Raw genomic sequence first — 24,203 nt, 5'->3', positions numbered from 1 at the left:
GATACCGGAAAAAGGGGGAGGGAGATTTGGAATCCAAAGGGTGTAAAATTATATTTTGAATCTTTTTTTATTTCTTTATTTCGTTTTGCTGTGTGTATTAAAAAGGGGAATTCGTGGAAGGGAATTGGGGTCGATCTTAGGGGGGGGGGATTTAATGTTGAAAGACGGTGGAATTTAAAGGGAAAGTGGTTATATAAGATGAACTAAATTGAATATTGGGCTAAATATAATAAGTTTTAAATTTGGGGTAAGAACTTGTGGAACTAATCTAATGGAAATGGAATACAAGAGGGGGGGGTGGGGAAGTCCTGGAAAGATGTTAATGAAAGCAAGGTTTTAATTGCTTTTTTTCTTTTTTTTCTTTTTTATGTTTTGGATTTTTTGGAAACTTCAATAAATATGACTTTAAAAAAATACAAGATTTACGTGAATATACTTTCTGGTTCACTTTTGGTAGGTACTGGAAAACTTTACGTCTATTCAACCAGTGTGAACATAGCATATAACATAACATTCATTGAATGTCAATAGCATACCATCCAACATTCCTCAGAAAATAGGGACATTCTGTATATAACCCAATTATATAAGTCTAGACAAGACTAAAACAAAGCTCTTTTTTAGTGCAATCATAAGGAAAAGGATACCATGTTAATGTTGTGCATGGCAGCATAATTATTAATATTCTAACTCATTCATAATGCTAAAGTAAGAAATAAAATGTCTGTACTGCTGCAAAAAATAACAAGTGTCAGAAATTACACCTTCTGGGCCCAGTGGTGTGGGTAGCGGAATACAGCTACTTCTGCAAAGGTGCTCTGATCAAAAAGTGGGAGACAAAATTTCCGTGCCTCCAGGTTTGCCCCAAGGCAACAAAAACCTTCAGGCTTATGGTCCGAATGTAACATTTGGGAGTGTTAGTACTTATCTGGAGCTCAGATCAATTCCTTTTCTGTATCTTAAATACACTTTGTTCACAACAAGTTTATGAGGGGTTTAGAGGATATGAAGGTGGTTCTGGTTCTGCTATCTTAAACAAACAGATTTATTGCCAAGGATGAGGGAAGCTTCCATGCAGATAAGATAATGACTCCTGTCCTGTACCCAGTATACTAACGGGAGCTGCAAATTTTCTAATTTGTCTATTGCAACTTATATAATCAATATTGGAGTTTCCTGTGATGAGGGATCAATTGTTAAACCACTCTGGGAATGGTAGCTCTGGAAAGGGAATCCACACCTACTGAAGAAAATGGAAGATTTCTTTCTTAGAAGTTTTGATCAATGCAAATAATTTTGACAAGGCAATTTTCATATCCTTGTTTCGCATGCTGTAGATCACTGGGTTCAGCAGTGGTGGAACCACAGAATATATCACAGCAAAAGACAAATCTTGCTGTGATGTGGTACTATACATAGGACTTAGGTAAGCAAACCACCCAGTTAATAACAACATGGAGATAACAATGAGGTGAGGAAGACAAGTTGAGAAGACTTTTTGCCTTCCCTGAATAGAAGGCATTTTTAACACAGCACTGAAAATATAGACATAAGTTACAACAATGAAGAAGAGGCAACCTAATTCAATGAAAATACTCAGCACGATAGCTCCAATTTCTGTTAGGTTCAAACCAGAGCAGGAGAGCTTTAGCAACTGTGGGATTTCACAGAAAAACTGTTTGACAACAGTGGAGCAGAAGGGGGTTGCAAAGGTGCCTCCAGTGTGTAACACAGCACAGAGAAGACCAGTGATCCATACACAGGCAATCATGTGGACACAGGCTTGGTTGTTCATCAGCTTCTCATATTGTAATGGGTTGCAAATGGCAACATACCGATCATATGCCATGATGGTCAGGAGAGAGACATCGGATACTAAAAAGAAGACAAATAAGAGAACTTGAGCAACACACCCAGAGTAAGAAATGTGTCTGGTATTCATGAGGGAATTAGCCATGGAATTGGGAACAATGACTGAAACAGATCCAAGGTCCTGTATGGCCAAGTTCACCAGAAAGAAGTACATGGGGGTGTGCAGTCGGCGGTCGAAAGCTACTGCAGAGATGATGAGAAGGTTCCCTGTTACTGTAGCCAAGTACAAAACCAGGAATAGAAGGAAGTGAAAAATCTGCATTTCCCGAACCTCTGAAAACTCTTCGAGCAGGAACTCTGATACAAAGGACTGGTTCACCATGGTTTTTGCCTCATGAAAGTGTGGGCTGCCTGTCGAAGGAAGCAGTCAACTGTTAAAATAATAGCACAGTGCTGTAAGAAGACAGGCTTCACTTGCTTGGATTGGGAAATTTCAATTTGTTATTACTGTGATTGTTTTTATGTCTGCAGAATTCATTCTAATTTATGGCTGTTATTTTGAGGCATTTGTCACGTTCTGAATCTGACAGCCAAGCATTGGCAAGGAGAAGAAAGCAGGGAGAAAGGAAGGAAGGAAGGAAGGAAGGAAGGAAGGAAGGAAGGAAGGAAGGAAGGAAGGAAGGAAGGAAGGTGTGGCAGAAGATGATAGAATAGCAGGGTTTGCTCTAGATTTGCTCTGAATAGAAATACCCATTAGCTCATCCACTACCTTATACACACTTGCTTGCATCTTTAGCAGGAGTATATTTTGCATGAAACAAGGAGGCTGTAATAGCAATAGGTGTGTGGACCATGCCAAGAAATTGAGACCCTGACAGGGAAGCAGCTCTCCCTATCCTTATCAGAGTGGGCACAGTAGCAACATATTTCATGTGTTAAGGGTTTATCAGGTCTGTTTTGCTATAGCTTTTTGATTCCAGCAAATACCATGATGGGGGAGTCATAGGTCCAGGTGTAAATCTACTATGAAACTCATGAAGCTTCAGCTTCAGGACCCCTAATCCCAGAGAGGCTTCAGAAGAGACTTTATTCACACATGTATATGACAGTTCTCTATTTTTCATCCCCCCAATAACTTTGTAAACTATAAGGCATAGGAAATATTTATCTACACCAGTGACTTTGACACGTGAGATAATCCAGTAGAGCAGTTTTAATCAAAATATGAGATGTAGTAGCAGGACCCCAAAAATATAGGTCTGCCACTGCATAAGTCTTTAATAAAGCTTTTTGAAGGCTCCAACTTTAGTTGTGTTTGAAAGGCATGGTTCCTAAAGAGAGTGAGTTTCTGTGTTCTCTATGATATTAACCGCTTTGCTACTCATTGCAAAATATTGCCAGTGGAGGGGGAGAATTGCCTCACTTAAGAGGATGGTACTGTACATCAAATTATAGGAATTTGCAACTTTAAGCAAACAGACCTGGACCTTATGGGTAAGAAAAGGGAGAGAAAAAACAAATATGCATTGTTCAAGAAATTTTGGAATAGTTAGTGAAGGATGATAGGCTACAATACTTCTCCCCATCCCCTTCTGCCTTTTATGAGAAAGAGAGAGAGTCAAGTTGTCGTCTAGATGTTGCTGGACAACAACTCCCTCCATCCCTGACTTAAGGAATGGAGCTGACCAAAGTTGGAGTCCAGCAACAGCTGCAGGGCCACCAGTTCCTCACCACCAGTTTAATGAATGTAATGCAAGGTATGGTTATGGTCTTCCTCAATTAAGGTGGATCTGAATTCTGCATGATTTATAAAACCGCTGTGTCTTTCTTTTTTTTAACATTTATTAAATTTGTAAGGATTTGTCTTCTCACTTGGTTATTTATTTATGAATAGTTTAAACAATTCATTATTTACTCATTTACTTAACTTTTATTTTTCCAGACCTACATATGCTTCCTTCCTTCTCTTTGCTTTTCTTCTTTTAAGTGTTGAAATATTAATTGGTATTTTGAAATCTTTTTATATTTAAGAAAATGGAATTTAACAAAAAGAAAGTAAAGTAAATTTAAAGCCAGCTTATTCCAAATTGCTGTGGTTACATTACAGATTACCTTGAATGAATGCCAAGATTCACATGTTGGTATAAGAATATTCCCGTGTTCAGGCATACAACTCATATAAGTACTCTGATATATGCCTGTAAGCCATGGACATACAGAGTGATGAGGGGGGAAGATATTGTATTAATTGAAAAAAACAAGCTGTTTCTTTCTGGAGGGGAGGAGTATACAGTATACCGGTACCTTATTTTTATTAGGTGAGCAATTCATAAACTATTAATGGAATATATTCCTACCTTTTTTAAAAGAAACCTGCCTTATAAAGAGTCGGACCACAAATACATCCACCCGAGTATTGTCTGTACTGGTTGGCATCTGCTCTCTGAGATTTCACAGAAGTGTCTTCCCCAGCATTTCCAGGAGGTTGCAAGGTTCTGAGTTTGGGGCTCTGCCTGCAAAGCACGTCCTCTGTCAATGAATCACAGTCCCTCCTCCTCCTCCTTCAGATATTTCTTTCAACTTCAGATGCACTTCTCCTTCAGCACTGTTAGAGCTATCTAGTCACCATTGAAACTATACAAATGTTCACCATCACTTTGATATATGAAGGCAATATGAAATTGACAACATGCTAAGGAGGTTTATTACTATCTATCTTGTGTTCCTAGAGATTTGCTCTCAGGAGTCCAACATAGCTCAGGAGCAGGGACATTAAGTGACTCTCTGGTCTGTATTTTTTACTAATGTAATTAGGAAAAACTGGCTCTGTTTGTTTATCTTAGATGTCAGGACACTGAAAGGAACAAAATCTATCCCTGCTCATGCATTTAGTCCAATTTATTTGCTAAGAACCATTGGTTATCACAAAAGTGTAGAACTACAAATAGTATTAGGATAAGGTAAAGGTAAGATAAAGGGACCCCTGACAGTTAAGTCCAGTTGCGAATGACTCTGGGGTTGCGGCGCTCATCTCACTTTACAGGCTGAGGGAGCCGGTGTTTGTCCGCTTCCGCAGAGAGTTTTTCTGGGTCATGTGGCCAGCATGACTAAGCCGCTTCTAGCGAAGCCAGAGCAGTGCATGGAAACACTCTTTACCTTCCCGCCGGAGCTGTACCTATTTATCTACTTGCACTGCATGTTTTCGAACTGCTAGGTTGGCAGGAGCTGGGACCGAACAATGGGAGCTCACCCCGTCACAGGGAACCGCCAACCTTCCGATCAGCAAGTCTAAGTGGCACAGTGGTTTAAACCACAGCGCCACCCGCGTCCAATAGTATTAGGATACATTTTAGCATATCTGGTCGACAGGACATGGGAACTTTTGTATAATACATTGGGCTGCTAAGACAGACATAGAAACTTTACACGTACAGTCGTACCTCGGAATTCGAACGGAATCATTTCCAGAAGTTTGTTCGACTTCTGAAAGGTTTGGAAACCAAGGTGTAGCTTCTGACTGGTTTCCGATTGTACAGGTGCGCTGGAAACAATAGTGGAAGCCACACCAGATGTTTGGCTTCCAAAAAAAGTTCAAAAATCAGCACACTCACTTCTGGTTTTTGATTGTTCAGGAGATGGAATGTTCGGCTTCTGAGACATTTGGGATCCAAGGTATGATTGTAATGTGTTTATCCCCAACCTCGAGCAAATAACAAATTCTCTCCCTACAATTCAAGAAGGAAACTCTTTAAAGAATTCCTCTCAGAAATACATTCCTAAGAGAATTATACAGGGAGCAGTACAGTAGATAAAGAAGAATGCTGCACATGTTGACATTGGCTATCTATACATCAAGAGTTTGGAACCTCTCTATTCAGTCCTCAGGAGTCTTCTTAGGCTATGTCTAATTATAAAGACACACTTGCTCCATACAATGGCCTTGCTCCATACAAAAACAACAACAATTTTTTGTTTATACCCCGCCCTCCCCAGCCAAGACCAGGCTCGGGGAGGCTAACAACCAATAATAAAAACAAGTTGATTAAAATACAATTTAAAAGATTAAGATACAACATTAAAACATTAGGGTGCAATCTCTTCATAGGAGGAGAAAGGAAAAAGAAAGAGGGGGAGGGAATCAAACTGATTCTAAGCCAAAGGCCAGGTGGAACAACTCTGTCTTACAGGCCCTGTGGAAAGAAATCAGATCAATGACCCCACTCCCGGACACATTCTTCACTCACTTTGTTCTGAGCCCTCCTTTGGTATTTTTGCCAAGCTGGAAATGTGTCAGTGAACTGTGATAATGACTTTTGCCTGTCTGTATGTGTAAAGAAGCTATGGCTATAGAAGTTACAGGGAACCAGGCAGAGGGCCTTCTCGGTAGTAGCACCTGCCCTGTGCAATGCCCTTCCACCAGATGTCAAAGAGAAAAACAACTACCAGACTTTTAGAAGACATTTGAAGGTAGCCCTGTTTAGGGAAGCTTTTCATGTTTGACAGACTATTGTATTTTAATATTTTGTTGGAAGCAGCCTATAGTGGCTGTGGAAATCCACCCAGATGGACGGGGTATAAATAAATTATTGTTATTATTATTATTACTTCTGTGTAACTGGAGTGCAGCCATTAAAACGTCTACATGGGGAAAGTTCTAAAGTTCTGGCATTGGTTTGTTCTGTTACAAATAGAACATGAAAGTTCAAATCATTTCCACTTAACGCAAATCAATAAGGTTTTATGAGGGACCAAGAATGAGGGCTACTGGTGAAAGGTCAGAAATTTAAAGGTCTATAGTTCAATGGCAGGGTATTTACTCTGCAAGTCAGGGTTCAATTCACATGCCCAGGTACAGCTGGGAAAGACCCTTACCTGAAATCCTGGATAGCTGTTGCCAACAAGAATATTGTGGTTTGAGTCAGCATAAGGCAGGTCTACCCACATTCCCAAATTTATCTTTATTATCACCTGAATCCTGAAGCAGCTAAATGTTAAATGTTGCCATCAAATGCCAACAGTGTCCTTCAGCTCCCTATATTGGACAAACAGGCCAAACCTTACGCCAAAGAATAAACGGACATAAATCTGACATCAAGAATCACAAGACAGAGAAACCAGTAGGAGAACACTTCAATCTCCCAGGACATTCTATACAAGATCTCAAAGTAGCTGTTTTACTACAAAGGAATTTCAGAAATAGACTGGAAAGAGAAGCTGCTGAATTGCAACTTATTTCCAAACTTAAAACCATGGAGAGACCTGGTCTGAACAAAGACATTGGATTCTTATCTCATTATACATGACAAAGCCATTTTTCACCTTCTCACCCCTTGCTTTTTACTGTAAGACCTATTGCAGTCGTTAAGAGTCGTCAACAGGCTCATCACAGCTATCTGCCAATCACCCATTCCCACCACCCTTCTGAGTAATACCCCTCCCCACCTTCTCACTATATAGAAGGATCTGGCAACTTCTGTTTCAGTGTATCTGAAGAAGTGTGCATGCACACGAAAGCTCATACCAAGAACTAACTTAGTTGGTCTTTAAGGTGCTACTGGAAGGAATTTTTTTTGTTTTAGCTAAATGTTAGACCTTCTTGGCCAAGTTCAGATATTTACTCAGAGTGAAAATCCCATTATGATAGTAGAAACATAGCCCACTGCACCATAATTGTAATGTAATCTGTAATGAAGGTGCAGAATATGAACTTCCATACATATGAAATTCCTATTCACATGCTTTCTCATTATTTCAAGGGGAAGCATGACAGTACTCAGACCTCTGCACATCAAGTCATAGAACATGCCCCTACATCTCATACTAAAAAATGGAAAATGTTGTGTGTATATGCATGCCAAGAAGAACTTGAGTCTCATGAGTTCTCTGTCATTTTAATACCCCTACATGGAGTCAACCTGTGCTAATTATATCAGCAGAACTACAGACCACAAAGTTATTTTTTTCCTAGTGTATGCCTCAGTGCGTTTCCACTGCTGCACTGAACTCTTGAGAATAAGTCTCTAGGAACACAAACCATGTATATAAATTAGCCACTGTCCTATGGTGACATCTACTGTCACCATAGAAAGAATTGTTCATTGCCATGAATGGTAAGGGACACAGTACTCTAAAATGGTAGAGACGATACTGCTTCTGGAGCTGAAAGAAATCCATGAAGAAGAAAACTTGTAAGTTATTTATAGATATAACTTTCGAGAGAGTGGTTTCCTTGTGGCAGGGACACTTTAGGCAGAGTAATGCATGCAAGCTAGTAACAGAGATCAGGTCTACTGTGTAGATAATCTCAGTCAGCACCATGATGAGAAAGCATGTGAATAATGAGAAAGCATGTGAATAGGAATTTCATATGTATGGAAATTCATATTCTGCACCTTCATTACAGATTACCTCTAGCGTGGATACTTTCCCTGAATTGATAATGATGTAGTATTCCCATATGTCCAGAAAAACCTGGACATGTCATCATTTTGGGGAGCAACATGCCACCCAGTTGAATTTTTACATTTTAATGGAAATGTCTGGGTTTTTTTTGCTTGGGAGCAGCTTGGGCTTGGACTTGCCCTGGGAAGCTTGGGCCTGGGCGGCTTCTGCTCCTCAATTTCTCACAGGTTCAGGATCTGCATATTCTTCATATCTGCATATTTGTACATGGCAATTCTATCAAGCATTTTTCTCTTTTTGGGGAAACCCTGTCCTGTCAGCTGCATGTTGCTGCATCTGGGAGAATGCTTTTGGCCAGCTGAGGTGAGGAGGACTTTCTCTTGTGTGTGTACATACATGTCAGTTCCCATGTCATGGCCTTGGGCATGCCTCTATGCAGCCTCTTTCTCCTTTTTTATTTTTTTATTAAACACACTCATGAGTGAAACATACTCATCAGAGTGGAGGATTTCTTGTGGAGAACGGGCTAACAAAGCAGCACCCTGCAATCAGCGGATTTGCACCCTCCATCACTAACCCAGCAGCCGCTGTTCAATCTGTAAGCCCAACAAATCCACCTAACTGGGTCAAAGATCAAACTGGATCAAAATTTCTTGATTTGGGTCAGGATTCAGCCAAATCTAATGTATTAGTCTTCTAGGGTGACAATTATTGCTTTACTGTTCCCACGTGTGTGAAATTCTGTGAACAAGGAGATTTCAGTGAATACAAGAACATGTTTGGGGTTTTTTTTAAGGACTTTGGCCATAATTATTTAGTTTTAATTTTCCTCCTTTCTTTTTCAGGCCTTCTAAAAAGTGCAAAAATGTTCAATACCACCACAGTGACTGACTTTGTGCTCCTCGAATTTTCAGAGGCTTGGGAACTGCAGATTCTGCACTTCATTATATTTCTAGTATTGTACTTGGCAAGCTTAATGGGGAACCTTCTCATAATTTCTGCAGTAGCTTCTGATCACCACTTGCACAGACCAATGTATTTCTTTTTGATGAACTTGGCTATTCAGGACCTTGGACAAGTTTCAGTTATTGTTCCCAAATCCATGGCCAATTCCCTCTTAAATACTAGGCAAATTTCTTATTCTGGATGTGTAGCTCAGATCCTTTTGTTCAACTTCTTTATATCATCCAACTTCTTCCTTCTCACACTCATGGCTTATGATCGGTATGTTGCCATCTGTAATCCATTGTACTATGAGATGGTGATGAATAAGCAAGCCTACATACAAGCGGTGGCCTGTGTGTGGATCAGTGGTTTTCTCCACGCAGTGCTACACACCAGCAGCACCTTTGCAGCCCCATTTTGCTCCAATGTTGTCAATCAGTTCTTCTGTGAAATTCCACAGTTACTGAAGCTTGCATGCTCAGATTTATACCTAATTGAAATTGGAGCTGTTATGCTGAGCTTTATCATCGGGCTAGGCTGTTTTACCTTCATCATTGTAACTTATGTGCAGATTTTCTATGCAGTGTTGAGAATTCCCTCTGTGCAGGGAAGGCAAAAGGCTTACTCAACTTGCATTCCCCATCTCACTGTCATCTTCACGTTATTCTTTACCGGATTCTTTGCCTACCTGCGGTCTACCTCTGTTCTGAATTTGGTATTTACTATGGTATATTCAATGGTTCCACCCATGCTGAATCCAGTGATTTACAGTATGAGAAACAAAGAGATCAAGGCTGCCATGTCAAAGTTATTAGGTTTTACTCAAAGTACATCATCAAGTCTTTTTTAACTGTATGTGTTTAAGTCTTCATCTCAATAGCGATGCACAATGATTTCTAATAAATTTATTACATTTTTATCGTCCCCCCTTTTTTTATTTATTCAAAATGGACTTCCGGACAATATTCCTGTTGTTATGAAACAACAAACCAACAATAAAATAAAAATTAAGAGGAACAAAACCATTCAACCTGTTTAAAAATACCCCAATCTAAAAATGGGTTAACCTTGCTCCCCCTCCCCCAAAAAAGGATGCAGTGTTAGTGCTTAGTCCAAGCTTCCCCATTCTCACTGGTACCACATTACCCCATTCCACTAAGAGCAACATCACCTCTAGAAAGATGCTACTGCGTACTGAGCTACAAACGCTCAGTGTTTCAAGGGAGAAACACTGCAATGCTCAGACTTCTATGCATCATGTCATCGAACATGTTCCTACATTGCATATTAAAACATGTAAAATTGTCATCATATATGTGGGGGGACAACCAGTCACAAGTTCTGTCATTCTAATGCCCCTACATAGAACCAATCTCTGTAAATCATATAGGCAGAACCACAGACCACAAAGTTATTTTTTCCACTACATGTCTCTAGAGCTGTTCAACTGAACTCTTGAGAATATGTCTCCAGCAATACAAAACATGTATAAATTAGTTACTGTCACCATAGAAAGAATTGTTTGTTGTCATGCCTGGTTAGTGGCACAGTGCTCTAAAATCTGAGAGAAGATTCTGCATCTGAAGCTAGAAGAAATCCGCAAAGAAAAAGAATTGTAAGTTATTTATAGATATAACTTTAGAGATAGAGGTTTTCTTGTGACAGGGAGGCTTTGAGCATTTGTCACAATGCCTGCAAGTTACTTATAACATGGATCACTCCAACTATGCAGACAGTCTAAAAATGAGCACCATATTTGATGCTTCTGCGTGGGTATTACCATGTATTATTAATGATGTACACAGTGAGTGTTGTTCATGCTACTAGCATTACGTATGATGTGTATTCCTCCTCCCCAAACCCCTAGTTTATTATTATTTCTTCTTCTACTTCTTCTTCTTCTTCTTCTTCTTCTTCTTCTTCTTCTTCTTCTTCTTCTCTGCACAGGAGCCAATTTAAACACAATCCTAAGCATGCAAAGGCTTTAGAAGGTTGTTAATGTGTTCCATGTGGGCCAGCCTCACATCTAAATGGTTCTTTAATCAGTGTTGGTTTTTGTGTGTGCAGTGGACAAATGAAGCTGCCTTACTTTAAGTCATTCCATCCAGTCCAATTTTGCCTACTCTGAGTATCAGCATCTTCTTAGGGTCTTGACTTTCAGCAGACACCTTAACCATCATCTGTTACTTGAACATTTAAATAGAGATCTCTGGGATTGAAGATCATGCAGAAGAATCCTGGTTAAATTTCTGGCATCTGCAGGTAATGCTAACAAGGAGTTCTATCTGAAATCCTGCAGAGACACTGCCAATCAATGTGGATGACATTGAGCTAGATGCACCAATGGTCTGAACTGATGTCCCTTTGTTCTCCTACTAAGAAGTGACAGCTCCTTCCCAGTACTTTGTATACTAGCACAACTTCTTTCAAGGTGATACGTTATTGCTGCTATGTGAATGTTGTGCATATAGGGGTTGCTTCCTGGATGAAGAGCTCTTTGAACATGTCGATATGCCATGTGAAACAGTACAACCCTTCTGCACACCAATCACCTCCTTTAAATATCTTCTCTTTTTTCTTTCTCAAGTGCTTTTTTGTTTCATCCCTCTTTGTGTCACTAATGATACTGCTGTAGACTGGAATGCGTCTTAGCTTTTCAGTGTATCTCAGCTGTCTGTCTAGATGCTGGGATATTTTCAGAGGGCTTAGAATAAAGAGATCTATGTTGCAGAAATGTTTCAGTTAAGGCTGTTTGCTGTTTTCTTTCCCAGTTCATCTGGAAACACCTGTCAGAAAGGGAAAAGAACTTATCTAACAATGTTTCAAGTTTTCCAAGTTCTTGAGTTTTACTTTACTGTAATGACACTAAGGTTAGTGATAGTGTATGATGGGTACAATGGGTGCAAATAAAACCAGCTTTATTTTATTTAAATATTTCATAACCCACACTTCAATAAGAATAAATCTATAGTTGGGTACAATATAATAAACATAATAACAAACAATATAAAACAAGTAATATATTAAAACATTATCATCAACAAAACAAATGGATCCAATCACAGGATTATCAGAAGTCTAGGCACAAAAACACATTTTTGACTGCAGTCTAAAGCCCAACATGAGAAGGGAAGGCATTCCACAATCAATTTTATTACTATTTCTGTTGTTTTGCACCCATCAGTGCTTTACAGTATACATATACTCTATTCATTTTGATTCAGTGGATTTCCCCCAACAAGCATATTCTGAGAATGAAGACAATGAGCATTTTTTACACTTGGATAAGTTGATTAGTTCCTCCACTGAAGTAAATGGAATCACTTTTGGATGGAAAACCTCAGAGCTTTCTTGCCCAAAGCTGTTGCTAGATGAAGAATTATTGTCCAGCTCTCATTTCGTAGATTGGACATATGATGATACATATTCTTATTATAAAAGTAAGGATGAACAATTTGATTCAATTTTCTTTCCCTGATGCATTTACTGCTTGCTCATCAAGGCCCCGGAATAGCCCCCCCCCCAAATAATAATAATAAAGACACATTGACACAAATATTTTAGTTTAAGTGTTAATGGGCAAATTTAGGCCACAACTTTATTGAATACAGAATGTATTGGCTTAGGCAGTCACCAGTCTTGACCTTGGTAGCTCAACAACTTCTTCTTCTTCTTCTTCTTCTTCTTCTTCTTCTTCTTCTTCTTCTTATTATTATTATTTCTTTTTGTCTTTCTGTCTTTCTTTAATTTTATTTATACCCTGCCCTCCCCGGCAAGACTGGGCTCAGGGCAGCTAACATCAGGTATAAAAACAATTGATTAAAATACAACTTAAAAACAAGATTAAAATACTACTTAAAATGCAGCCTCATTTCAGTGGAAGCCCAGATCAAAAACTGTTTGGGGGGAGAAAATGTCAAATCTTCATGAAGGCCAACTATCCAGACTGGTTCTATGTGGGCCAGAAAAGCCAGGGAAGTCCCCAAATAGGGGTTATATCACAGAAGGAAAAGGAAGTGGGGGGATCAGGCTGGTTCCAAGCCAAAGGCCAGGCAGAACAACTCTGTCTTACAGGCCCTGCGGAAAGAAATCAGATCCCACAGGGCCCTGGTCTCATGAGACAGAGCATTCAACCAGGCCCTGGTTCAGTGTTGAAAAGGCCCTGGCCCTGGTTAAGGCTAATCTGACATTCTTCTTCTTCTTCTTCTTCTTCTTCTTCTTCTTCTTCTTCTTCTTCTTCTTCTTCTTCCTCCTCCTCCTCCCCCTCCTCCTCCTCCTCCTCCTCCTCCTCCTCTGACCTGAAGCACAAAACAAAACAGAGTGAGAAGGCTGGAAGCAAAATCATCATAATTTGAATTATGGAAACTGAAACTGACATTGTTAGCAGAGTAGATCATAAGTGTTGTAATTTCCACTGTGTTTTCTTCTGCAGAAATTATGCAACAGACTGTTGAGGGCAAACAATGGAATACCACCTCAGTGACTGAATTTCTTCTCCTGGAATTTTCTGAGATTCGGGAACTGCAGATTCTACACTTTATTGGTTTCTTGGTGTTGTACATGGCAATTATATCAGGGAATCTTCTCATCATTTGCACAATAGCTATTGACCATCGCCTTCACACTCCCATGTACTTCTTTCTGATGAACTTGGCCATGCAGGACATTGGTTCTATTTCAGTTATTATCCCCAAATCCATAGCCAATTCTATCTTAAATACTAGACACATTTCTTATTCTGGATGTGTTGCTCAAGTACTCTTCTTTTTCTTTTTTTTATCATCTGATTTCTCCCTTCTTACACTCATGGCTTATGATCGGTATGTTGCCATCTGCAATCCATTGCACTATGAGATGGTGATGAACAAGCAAGCCTGCATACAAATGCTGGCATGTGTATGGACTAGTGGTCTTCTCCATGCAGTACTACACACCAGCTGCACCTTTGCAACCCCATTTTGCTCCAATGTTGTCAATCAGTTCTTCTGTGAAATTCCACAGTTACTGAGGCTTGCGTGCTCAGATTTATACCTAATTGAAATTGGAGCTGTTATGTTGAGTATTATCATAGGGCTAAGCTGTTTTACCTTCATCATAGTAACTTATGTGCAGATTTTCTATGCAGTGTTGAGAATTCCCTCTGTGCAGGGAAGGCAAAAGGCTTACTCAACTTGCATTCCTCACCTCATTGTTATCTCCACATTATTATTTACTGGATTCTTTGCCTACCTGAGGCCTACATCTAACACCCCTTCTGATCAGGATCTGGTATTTACTGTGGTGTATTCTATGGTTCCACCCATGTTGAATCCAGTGATTTATAGTATGAGAAACAAGGAGATCAAGGCTGCCTTGTCAAAGCTATTAGGTTTTAGCCAAAACACATCATCCAGTTTTCTTCTTTAACTGTGTGTGTACCCACACGTCTTAGCCTTTATCAAAGCAATGGTGCACCATGTTTTGTGGGTTGTTTTTTTTAAAAAAATGCAATTATATTTTATCCATCCCTTCCATTAAAAATAAATCAGTAATTTAGGAGGGTATTGAGATAAATGTAAAATGACAAATACATTGAGAAATAACAGATCAACAATACAATGAAATGAAGAGGAATAAAGACATTCAACCTGGTTAGAAATATCATAATCAAAAATGCCTGGGAAAGCAATAAAGCTTTAACCTTCTGTAAAAAAAAAAAAAAAGAATTTTATGTTGGTGCTAAGAGTACCCATTTTTGGAAGTGATTCCATACTTGGGTCACCATCACAGAAATCATACATCATACATGAATTGGAAGAATAAATATATGATACCCTTTAATCAATGGATCAACAATATAACAAAATTCAAAACAGTGAATGGACTGTTTACAGACTTAGACTTTTTTTGGATAAATATGACGATATTTGGAATGAATTTATACAGAATGTAGGAGGTTATTTATATAAGAATGTATGGGAGTAAAGTACATTGCATTTTTCTATATGCACTGGTATCTTGGTTTATGAACTTAATCTGTTCCAGAAGTCTGTTCTTAAACCAAAGCTTTCTTAAACCAAGGCGTGCTTTCCCATAGCAGCGGGGGACTCGATTTACAAATGGAACACACTCAGCAGGAAGCGGAACATGTTCTGCTTCCAAGGCAAAGTTCAGAAACCAAAATACCTATGTACTTCCGGGTTTGCCGCATTCTTAATCCAAGTTGTTCATAAACTAAATTGTTCTTAAACCAAGGTACCTCTGTGTATTTTTCTTATACATATCTTTGTTCTTCTCCCCATCACTTCCCCCTTTTTTCTCTGTATCACTTTATTTCTTTTTAATTGAAATTCTTTAATAATAATAATAATAATAATAATAATAATAATAATAATAATACATGGTGTTTTCCCTCTAAAGATGAAATATGAAGAACAGCTTCCTCTGGCATTCTTAGTACACAGGCAAGTCCAAGTAACTCATGACAGTTCTCACTGCCCCATTGATGATCAAAACAAAAGGGTGATGTAGGTGTATTGTAAAATATTCAAGGCATGTTGTGATCATGTGGAAAAAGTGGCATTTGAACATATTACACCTCTGGGGTCTTATGTAGGACATGTATAAAACTTGAACCTGCTTAGCTAATGGACAGCCACTGCAATTTTTTGACATTTTAAGCTGCATGTTTTGAGGAATTAACTATATGTGGTAGACGTCATATAATGGAATGCGAGCTTATTTTTGGACTATAGAGATAACTGGCATGATTGTGGTGGTGTATCTTATCAGTACATGGGGTCAATCTGGGCTGATTGCCAAGATTTGTCATTGATTTATGGGTTAGCAAGATCATGGACATGATAGCGATAAGTGCATATTAGACTGACAGTGGAGATGACAGCTTGCCAACCTTTTGATGTAAGTCATTGGTCCTTTCCCTGGTTGACCACAAGAATGTGGCTGCCTTCCATATTCTCACACTCAGATAGTATATTAGGACCAGTAGTGCCCCTGCTTAAAGAGATACCAATGCCAGCCTTTGACCGAAGGAGTAAAATGATGTGCTGCTGCTCTGGAGGAAATTTCCCAGTAACTCAAAGCTATCTGAATTTATATACTTTGCTTCGTTTTGTTCTTGTTTAGCAAATAAATGCCTTTAATTATTAAATTGGTGTTTCATTTATTGCCTACCTAAGTATTTCAAGTAATACCCCCCATAGACAATTTGGGGAGAAATTCATTTGGATTTCTACCATTGACAACCTATTCTCTAAATGGGTTTAATAACGTTTTATATTGGGTGTAAAGAAAACCAATATGAGAGAAAGGTGGGGAAAGTATGGAGAGATGGTTACCAATGAAGGTGGGAAGTGGAAAGTTAAACCGTACGATCAGGTCAAAATGTTTACATATGATTGGCTGCACTACTTCCAAATAAACGAAATGTTTAAAAAAGAGGTGAAGGAAAGGGGTTATGAAGAAAAAGAATCAGTTTTCCAAAAAGATATCATAAATAATGAATGTAAAAATCTGTCAAATATGTATAAAATACTGTTGGAGTGGAATACAAAGGACGAGGAAGTGAAATCGGTGATGGTACAGTGGGCAAGGGATTTTGGATACAATATTCAGTTTGAGGATTGGGAAAAGTTGTGGAGAGTGAACATAAAATTTACGGCATGTACGTTATTGAAAGAAAATATGATGAAAATGCTTTACAGGTGGTACATGTCACCTGTAAAATTGGCAAAGATGTACAAGGTAGACAACAAATGCTGGAAATGTAAATATAAAGAAGGGACACTGTACCATCAGTGGTGGGAATGTAAGAAAGTAAAAGGTTTTTGGGAAGAGGTCTACAATGAAATGAAAAAAATGTTAAGATACACCTTTGTGAAAAGACCAGAAGCCTTTTTACTAGGCATTGTAGGAAAGGATATCAGGAAAAAGGACTGTAAACTTTTCCAGTACGCAGTAACGGCAGCCAGAATAGTGTTAGCTCAGAAGTGGAAGCAGGAAGAAGTCCCAACGGTACAAGAGTGGAGAGCAAAGCTGATAGAATATGCGGAATTGGATAAACTAACCGGGAAAATCAGATATACTAAAGATCAAAAGTTTATTGAGGATTGGAAGAAATTTGTGGGTTATCTGGAAAACAACTGTGCTGTAAATACAACGCTAGTGGGATTCAAAGAGGCACTGTAAAGATTCAATAAGTATTGTTTATTTGAAATAATATATGAATGGGGAAACAAATGGCAATATGAGAAAATGGAATGTGTACTAAAGATATGACTACGAATGTTTGTCAGTGACGTTGAAGGAAGTCCAAAACGGATAAGATTTGTTGTAATATGGACAAAATGTATAACTAGTTGGAAACCAATGAAATTTTAAAATGCAAAAATGCAAAAATAAAAAAATAACGTTTTATATTTATCTACAACTGAAACTATACATTACATTAGAGGCACGGAACTTTCCCTCAGTGTAGGAAGAGAGGCAAATAGGGTGATGGGTGCATCACATGGCTTAGTCACATGGCTCTAACAAGCCTCTATTGAGTTCCTATAAACTATTGAGTTTCTGTACCAATAACTTTCACCACTTTGCAACTAAGCCTGATTTTACTGCGTGTGCAACTTTTTTGACTGATGTATGGAAAAACATGTGAACCTGACCTTTGAAAAGTTTACATGGAAACCAATTTTTAACTTACAAAAATGTGGTATTTTCCTATGCTGAGAGAAAATGAAACTTTGGAACTCACTTTGAAGGGTATATTTTAAAGGTCAAGCAGCCTATATTTCTATACTTTACTTTCCTGCATATTTTGTGACTTTAAATCTCTGCCGGGATTCTTTCACTGAAGTGTATACTTGCCCCAAACCTGGATCTTGGCACCCAGTAATTATAAGTATATATCAAATAGAGAACATAAAAGCACTGCCCTCTGACAACTATTCAAATAGAGGGCCATCCTTACGCTAGTTACCAATGAGCCTTCACATCTTTATTGTAGTACAGAAAGAGACATTGTGAGGAGTAGATAACTTTGAAATAGTGCCCAGTGCAAGTAAGTTAACTTTTATCTGTGTGCTTATCTGGGGGAATTATTTGGGGCTCTTGGGACCAAGGCTCAAGGTTCACATAAACTGATTAACAAAACTCTGCCTCAGGGTGACAAATTTGTATCATCCATTTAAAAAGATCTTCATGAGTCTCAAAACAAAGAAGAGCTGAAGAACTTCAAAACATCCCGGATAGCTAGACAGATACACATCACTTGGAAGCAGCAAATGAAGAAGCTGCATCTGATGATTGCATTGTCTAGAAAGAAAATGGTGAGTTATTTATATAATGAAAATTTAGGAATTGCTAGTGTAGTTTTCTGTGGGCAGCTTCATGGTTCACGGAAATCTGCCTTTTGGAGCTGAGGTTGAGGGACTTATGCCAGTATACTTCTAGCTCAGGTGGGGTAAAGAACATATGCTGGCATAGCCCCAGCTCAGATGGGAATGCCCGAGATCTACCAAATCCAAATTACATCATTTCGGTTAAAGCCTGGGTTTGGACTGCACTGTAAAATGAAATGAAATTGAAACATTCAGATATCTTGGAAAAGCAGTAAGGAAATTCTTATAATGGTTATAATTGATTGGAGCTTAATTATGGTATGCCTTTGTGGTTCTGACTTGGTGAGTTTGTAGCCACTAAAAACTCTTATTTGAATCCTAACATAATTTGCCTTAAGGAAATTCAGGCAGCAGTTTGTAACCTATGGAAAGCCTCTTTGCAGAATAAGGGGTGCGAACCCATGTGAAATTGGTGGGGCTAGGGCTGTAGCGCATTCTGCACAACTTTCAGTACACTTTGAGTTTAACTATTAGGGCAAGATCCATTCAGTTAGGAACTACTATAGTCAGAAAAACTATTTTGGGAAAAACTATAGCTATTTATGTTAACGCTGAACTCACTGAAATTAGAAAACTTAAAATGGTTATCCTGGGCTCAAGTGAAGCATTTTGTTTTTGTACTGCTAGTTTAATTAGAGCATTCTGTTAATAGAAATGGAATGGTCTTTTACAGAGCATAGGCAGAGCAATCCTAATAGGAAGCATTGTAACTTATGCCAGAGGAGCTATTGGGGAAAACTAGGCTTGATATTGTGTTGTAACTGGGCTCACGCATGCTGCTGCAGACTTGGAGATATATAATCATATTATAATAAAGGACGGCTGTTGAAACACATACTGAAACATGTAAAAGCGCTGCTTTTACATTATACATACCCCAGTGCAGAGGGTTGTTAAAGCCAAAACACATTTGGACACATGGTCCAATCAGACTGCTGCACTTACCAACTTAGCAGCTTAGCAGCACTAGCTGTAGCCCCTGGACCATCTTCAAGAGCAGCCACATGCAGAGTACATTTTAAATAACTTACATAGGAAGTCATTAAAGCATGGACAACTGAGGCTATGCTATCATGGCTCAATAATGGTCATAGCTAGAGAACCAGGCATAAGCACCCCTGGCTACAGAGACTTGAGACTCTAGTGCCGTGGTTCCCAACGTGGGGCACACACCCAAGAGGGGAGCAATTTCATTTTTAAGGGGGGCAATCTGAGAATGAGTCAAACCAAGTCAATGGCCTTTTAGACTTCCTCCATGTGAATAGGAGTTCACTTTTTGAATAATAAGAATTATATATCAATGGGGGGGGGAGGGAATCAGGATTTTAGAGATGCTTAGGTGGAGCATGGCCCAAAAAAAGGTTGGGAACCACTGCTAGTGATAAATTGGAATGTAGGAGTACTCCCAGACTACGATCTGGATTCCAACGTCTATTTTAATATACAGTGGTACCTTGGTTTGCAACCATTTTGGATTACAACCACATCAAACCTGGAAGTGCGTGCCCCTTTTTTTTTGGATTACAACACATTCTTTTGGGGAGGCCCCATTGGCGAAAGCACACCTTGGGTTACAACCTGTTTTGGTTTACAACCAGACTTCCAGAACGGATCATGGTTGTAAACCAAGGTACCACTGTAAAGTATTTTAATATAACATATATATTTACTTAAATCCAAATATGGTATGTATTTGGATACAATATATTTAGAAATGCATACATGGATATAAAATGTATACTTATACATCTTACATCAGTATATGCATTTCTAAATATATTGTATCCAAATACACATTCCAGTAGAGTTTTTTTTTGGGGGGGGGGTTGAGTTGGAACTGTACTGCAGAATTCAAAGGAATGCAGAATGTAAAGGATAATCTTGGCATGATCTGCAAGAGTCTAGCAGGGGTAGATCAACTGAGTTCACCTCAGAATTCACAGAAATTGAATTCCTCAAGTATCCTCAAGCAAGACCCATGCTACCCAGCCCATTGACAACAAATGCTGACATGAATGCAAATCAAGTACACTTGGCAGATTTTAGTGAAGTGTTACATGTATCTATTTCTTTTCCCTTTTTTTGATATAGCGTGCAATTTGTAATGATGGAAACTACAGCCAACATGAGTTCCATGTCCCATTTTCTACTGCTGGAGTTCTCTGAGATCCGAGAGCTGCAGCTCTTGCACTTTTTTGTATTCCTGGCATTGTACTTGGCAACTGTGACTGGAAATCTTCTCATCATATCTGCAATAGTCTCTGACAATCACCTCCACACTCCCATGTACTTCTTCCTGATGAACCTAGCAATGCTGGACCTTGGTTCAATTTCTGTAGCTATACCTAAATCCATAGTTAATTCCTTCTTTAATACCAGATTGATTTCTCATTCTGGATGTGTTGCCCAGGTTTTCTTCCTACTCTTTTTTGTAGCATCAGATTTCGCCCTCCTCACAGTGATGGCACATGATCGCTATGTTGCCATTTGCAACCCGCTGCGGTATGAGACAATAATGAACAAAGTAGCCTGTATGAAAATGGTTGCAAGTGCGTGGATAAGCGGCCTTGTCTATGGAATAGTACACACGAGTAGCACTTTTGCAAACTCCTTCTGCTCTAATGTGGTTGATCAGTTCTTCTGTGAAATCCCACAGTTGCTCAAGCTCTCCTGCACTGATTTATACCTAGTTGAAGTTGGTGTTCTTGTGCTGAGTGTTAGCATAGTGCTCGGTTGCTTCATTTTCATCATTGTAACGTATGTGCAAATCTTCACTACAGTGCTGAGAATTCCCTCGGTGCAGGGAAGGCAAAAGGCCTTCTCCACGTGCCTTCCCCACCTTATTGTGGTCTCCATGTTTGTATTCACTGGAATTTTTGCCTACCTCAGGCTTCCCGCTAATTCACAATCTGATCTGGATTTGGCGTTTGCAGTTATATATTCTGTGGTTCCACCCCTGATGAATCCACTGATCTACAGCTTGAGGAACAAAGATATCAAGGTTGCCCTGTGGAAAATGCTGAATCTGAAGGGCTCTTCTAAGAATCCCTTTTCTGAATTTCATTCCTAAGCACAAACGTCTTGGTGATAGCTCTTCATACAAACTTATGCTTCAGCCAACCTGATGCCTTCCATCTGTTTTAGACTTCAACTCTCATCAGCTTCAGCCTGTGTGGACAATGGTAAAGGATGATGGGAGTTTAGGTTATAGCATTGGCATCCGCTAAATTGAATGCATATAAACATTTTGGTATATATATATGTTTCTCTCCAATTGCCCCCAAATTCCTTCATTAAAAGACCAGAGACATTTTGAAAAACGTAAACGCTTCCTTCCAGATAAGACAAGTCTACCAAGAGACTACAGTGGTACCTCGGGTTAAGTACTTAATTTGTTCCGGAGGTCCGTTCTTAACCAGAAACTGTTCTTAACCTGAAGCACCACTTTAGCTAATGGAGCCTCCTAGTGCTGCTGCGCCACTGCAGCACGATTTCTGTTCTCATCCTGAAGCAAAGTTCTTAACCTGAAGCACTATTTCTGGGTTAGTGGAGTCTGTAACCTGAAGTGTATGTAACCTGAAGCGTATTTAACTCGAGGTACCACTGTAATTGCCAGTGAACAAATAAATATTTTTTTCATGAGAGGTTGAGTGCCACTCTTAGAACAAATTTCTGACATCTCTTTAATGCCTCTGGGATACTGACCTGGAATCTACTACATGTTGTTATGAGGGCAGAAGGTAATCCACTTATGTATAGCACTATAACAAGGTTGCACATATTCAGTGGGAAATTTGAGGCAAGACGTGGCCACTATTATGGGCAGCAAATTCATTATCTCAGAGTAATTTGGGTTATGCCTGTTGTCTCCTTTCTCTAGGGCCCTGAATCTTATGATGTTCCCCATAAGTTTTAAAATGAGTTAGGAATGTCTGCAGCACTGTAAGTTCTTGTTAGTTGATGTTTTTGTTTTAGCTGCAAGTTTTAGTTCCCAAGTGTCAATCCATTTGAAAGAACTGCTGTAGAGATAAACCAGAACAAATACCAAGCTTCAGAAAAGGTTTTCTGCTGACTCAATCTGAAACATAGAAGTTCAGTATGACAGTGCTCTGTTTTAATTTTTTTATGACACTTGTGTAAATTATATCATTCATGTAAGAGCCTTATTTATGTACTGCTCTTTGATGTTTGTTTTATATTACTTACATCTGTATAAGTTCTTCGCTAAGAATCCCTTATTAAAATACATTAAGAATTTCTGAGGGGAAATACTGAAAGAAGTACAGGCTATGATCTTCCCAGAAACCCTAAAATAACTCTTCTTTTTGAAAGTTCATTCTGAAGTTAGTAATATTGATTTACAGCAAGTTGCTACACTGCTAACCGCAAAATGGTATATTGCACAAAAATTGGAAAAATACCCCCCACACTTATTTAAAAAAACAAGACTCAAAGTAGTTTACAAAAAAACAAATAAAATCAAGAAAAAGGTACAAGTCATTGGCTAAGGAAAACCTGGCAAATTTATCTTAATGATAAAACTTACATAATTACATAAAACAATACATAATTATCAAGAAAACAAATTTATTGAGTGATGGGTTTTATTTTTACATTTCTGGAATTACAATGTAAATGATGATATTTTCCCTTTCAATCTATTTTTTTGTTTTGTTATGTTGCCCCTTTTCTAATTCACACATCATTTTTCTTTATGTTATTTCCCTCCCTTTTTACTTCATTTATTTTCTTTTTTTCCTGACAAGAAAGGTTGTTTGATGTACAACGTCTTGCCTACAAAGTGCAATGTTATAAGATCAATAAAAGTGTTTATTATTAATAGTATTGTTATTAATAATAATAATACAATATATATATTTAAAATAAGTTACACAAGCACTTAACTTCAATTTTGGTGTTCTTAGAATGAAAGTCATTAAGTCAGTGGAGTCTGGTCTTTTGTTATATATGGTACACACACACACACACACACACATACACACACACACACACTCCTGAGCAAAGGATGGAAGGGCCATAACATTAACTGCCCAACACATCTTTCTCCTCCTTCAGGGTTCTAGGGTTCTAAAGAGTCCTTCCCTCCTCATGCCATAATTTAGGTTTCAGTTAATCATGTATTTGTGTTCCTAGCCCCACATAAGTCTACACAATGACAAATTCCTACACCTAGGATTACGTGGCATCAAGCTGTAGGGGATGAGGAACAAAGTCTTGAGACATGTAAAAAAGGGTGCTTAAAAAAGAGACTGCAGTTCCTTCTCCTACAGGAGGGGTGACTCTGTCCAGAAGTCCACTGGGGGACCAATGGGCCCATACACCTCTCACAATGGTGGCTTGTGTGGGGTCGTGGTATCCAATCCATGTTGGGGGCAACTGTCCAACACACGTTCAACCCCACCACATTCCTATCAGGTGGAAGGTAGTCTGCCTGATGCTGGATACATGCCCAGTGCCTTAGCCAAACCAACTCTTTCCTGTAATTAATAAAGTTTTGGCCTAATTCAACCCAATACCAGTCTTCTGTGTTCATTCTTGTGGCCCTCCCTTCACCTGCCATGGTCGTTATGTGACCGTGAGGGCAAATCTATCTTTCTCCTCTATTAGGTTCCCACAGAGCCCTAA

At 38.9% G+C, this 24,203-nt stretch overlaps 4 protein-coding genes across 4 annotated transcripts; 3 read left to right on the top strand and 1 right to left on the bottom strand.

Annotated features, from left to right (window-relative positions):
• Positions 1 to 1,240: 1,240 nt before the first annotated feature.
• On the bottom strand, positions 1,241 to 2,194 carry LOC114589701 (olfactory receptor 14J1-like). Its single transcript, XM_028716141.2, has one exon. The coding sequence runs from the start codon at positions 2,192 to 2,194 to the stop codon at positions 1,241 to 1,243; it is 954 nt and encodes a 317-aa protein (XP_028571974.2).
• Positions 2,195 to 9,079: 6,885 nt separating this feature from the next.
• LOC114583055 (olfactory receptor 14A16-like) lies at positions 9,080 to 10,009 on the top strand. Its single transcript, XM_028704402.2, has one exon. It carries the CDS (start codon positions 9,080 to 9,082, stop codon positions 10,007 to 10,009), a length of 930 nt encoding a protein of 309 aa, XP_028560235.2.
• Positions 10,010 to 10,869: 860 nt separating this feature from the next.
• Positions 10,870 to 14,565, top strand: LOC114583056 (olfactory receptor 14A16-like). Its single transcript, XM_028704403.2, has 3 exons — positions 10,870 to 10,963; positions 12,384 to 12,599; positions 13,592 to 14,565. The coding sequence occupies exons 1-3, from the start codon at positions 10,870 to 10,872 to the stop codon at positions 14,563 to 14,565; spliced, it is 1,284 nt and encodes a 427-aa protein (XP_028560236.2).
• Positions 14,566 to 20,682: 6,117 nt separating this feature from the next.
• Positions 20,683 to 22,659, top strand: LOC114583057 (olfactory receptor 14I1-like). The gene is made up of 2 exons (XM_028704404.2): positions 20,683 to 21,611; positions 22,632 to 22,659. Exons 1-2 carry the CDS (start codon positions 20,683 to 20,685, stop codon positions 22,657 to 22,659), a joined length of 957 nt encoding a protein of 318 aa, XP_028560237.2.
• Positions 22,660 to 24,203: the final 1,544 nt, after the last annotated feature.

This window comes from Podarcis muralis, chromosome 13 (genome assembly GCF_964188315.1).
Source record: "Podarcis muralis chromosome 13, rPodMur119.hap1.1, whole genome shotgun sequence".
NCBI lineage: Eukaryota > Metazoa > Chordata > Lepidosauria > Squamata > Lacertidae > Podarcis > Podarcis muralis.
This window is presented reverse-complemented; position numbering and strand designations above follow the sequence as displayed.

Bases quoted from the DNA above. Each gene is read 5' to 3' on its own strand.
- LOC114583057 (XM_028704404.2), top strand. From the start codon at position 20,683: ATGAGTTCCATGTCCCATTTTCTACTGCTGGAGTTCTCTGAGATCCGA. The intron at 21,612-22,631 runs TGAATTTCATTC...TTTCTGCTGACT, and splicing joins TCTTCTAAGAATCCCTTTTC to CAATCTGAAACATAGAAGTT.
- LOC114583055 (XM_028704402.2), top strand. From the start codon at position 9,080: ATGTTCAATACCACCACAGTGACTGACTTTGTGCTCCTCGAATTTTCA.
- LOC114589701 (XM_028716141.2), bottom strand. From the start codon at position 2,194: ATGGTGAACCAGTCCTTTGTATCAGAGTTCCTGCTCGAAGAGTTTTCA.
- LOC114583056 (XM_028704403.2), top strand. From the start codon at position 10,870: ATGGATCACTCCAACTATGCAGACAGTCTAAAAATGAGCACCATATTT. The intron at 10,964-12,383 runs GTGAGTGTTGTT...ATTTTGATTCAG, and splicing joins TATTATTAATGATGTACACA to TGGATTTCCCCCAACAAGCA. The intron at 12,600-13,591 runs GTAAGGATGAAC...TTTCTTCTGCAG, and splicing joins TACATATTCTTATTATAAAA to AAATTATGCAACAGACTGTT.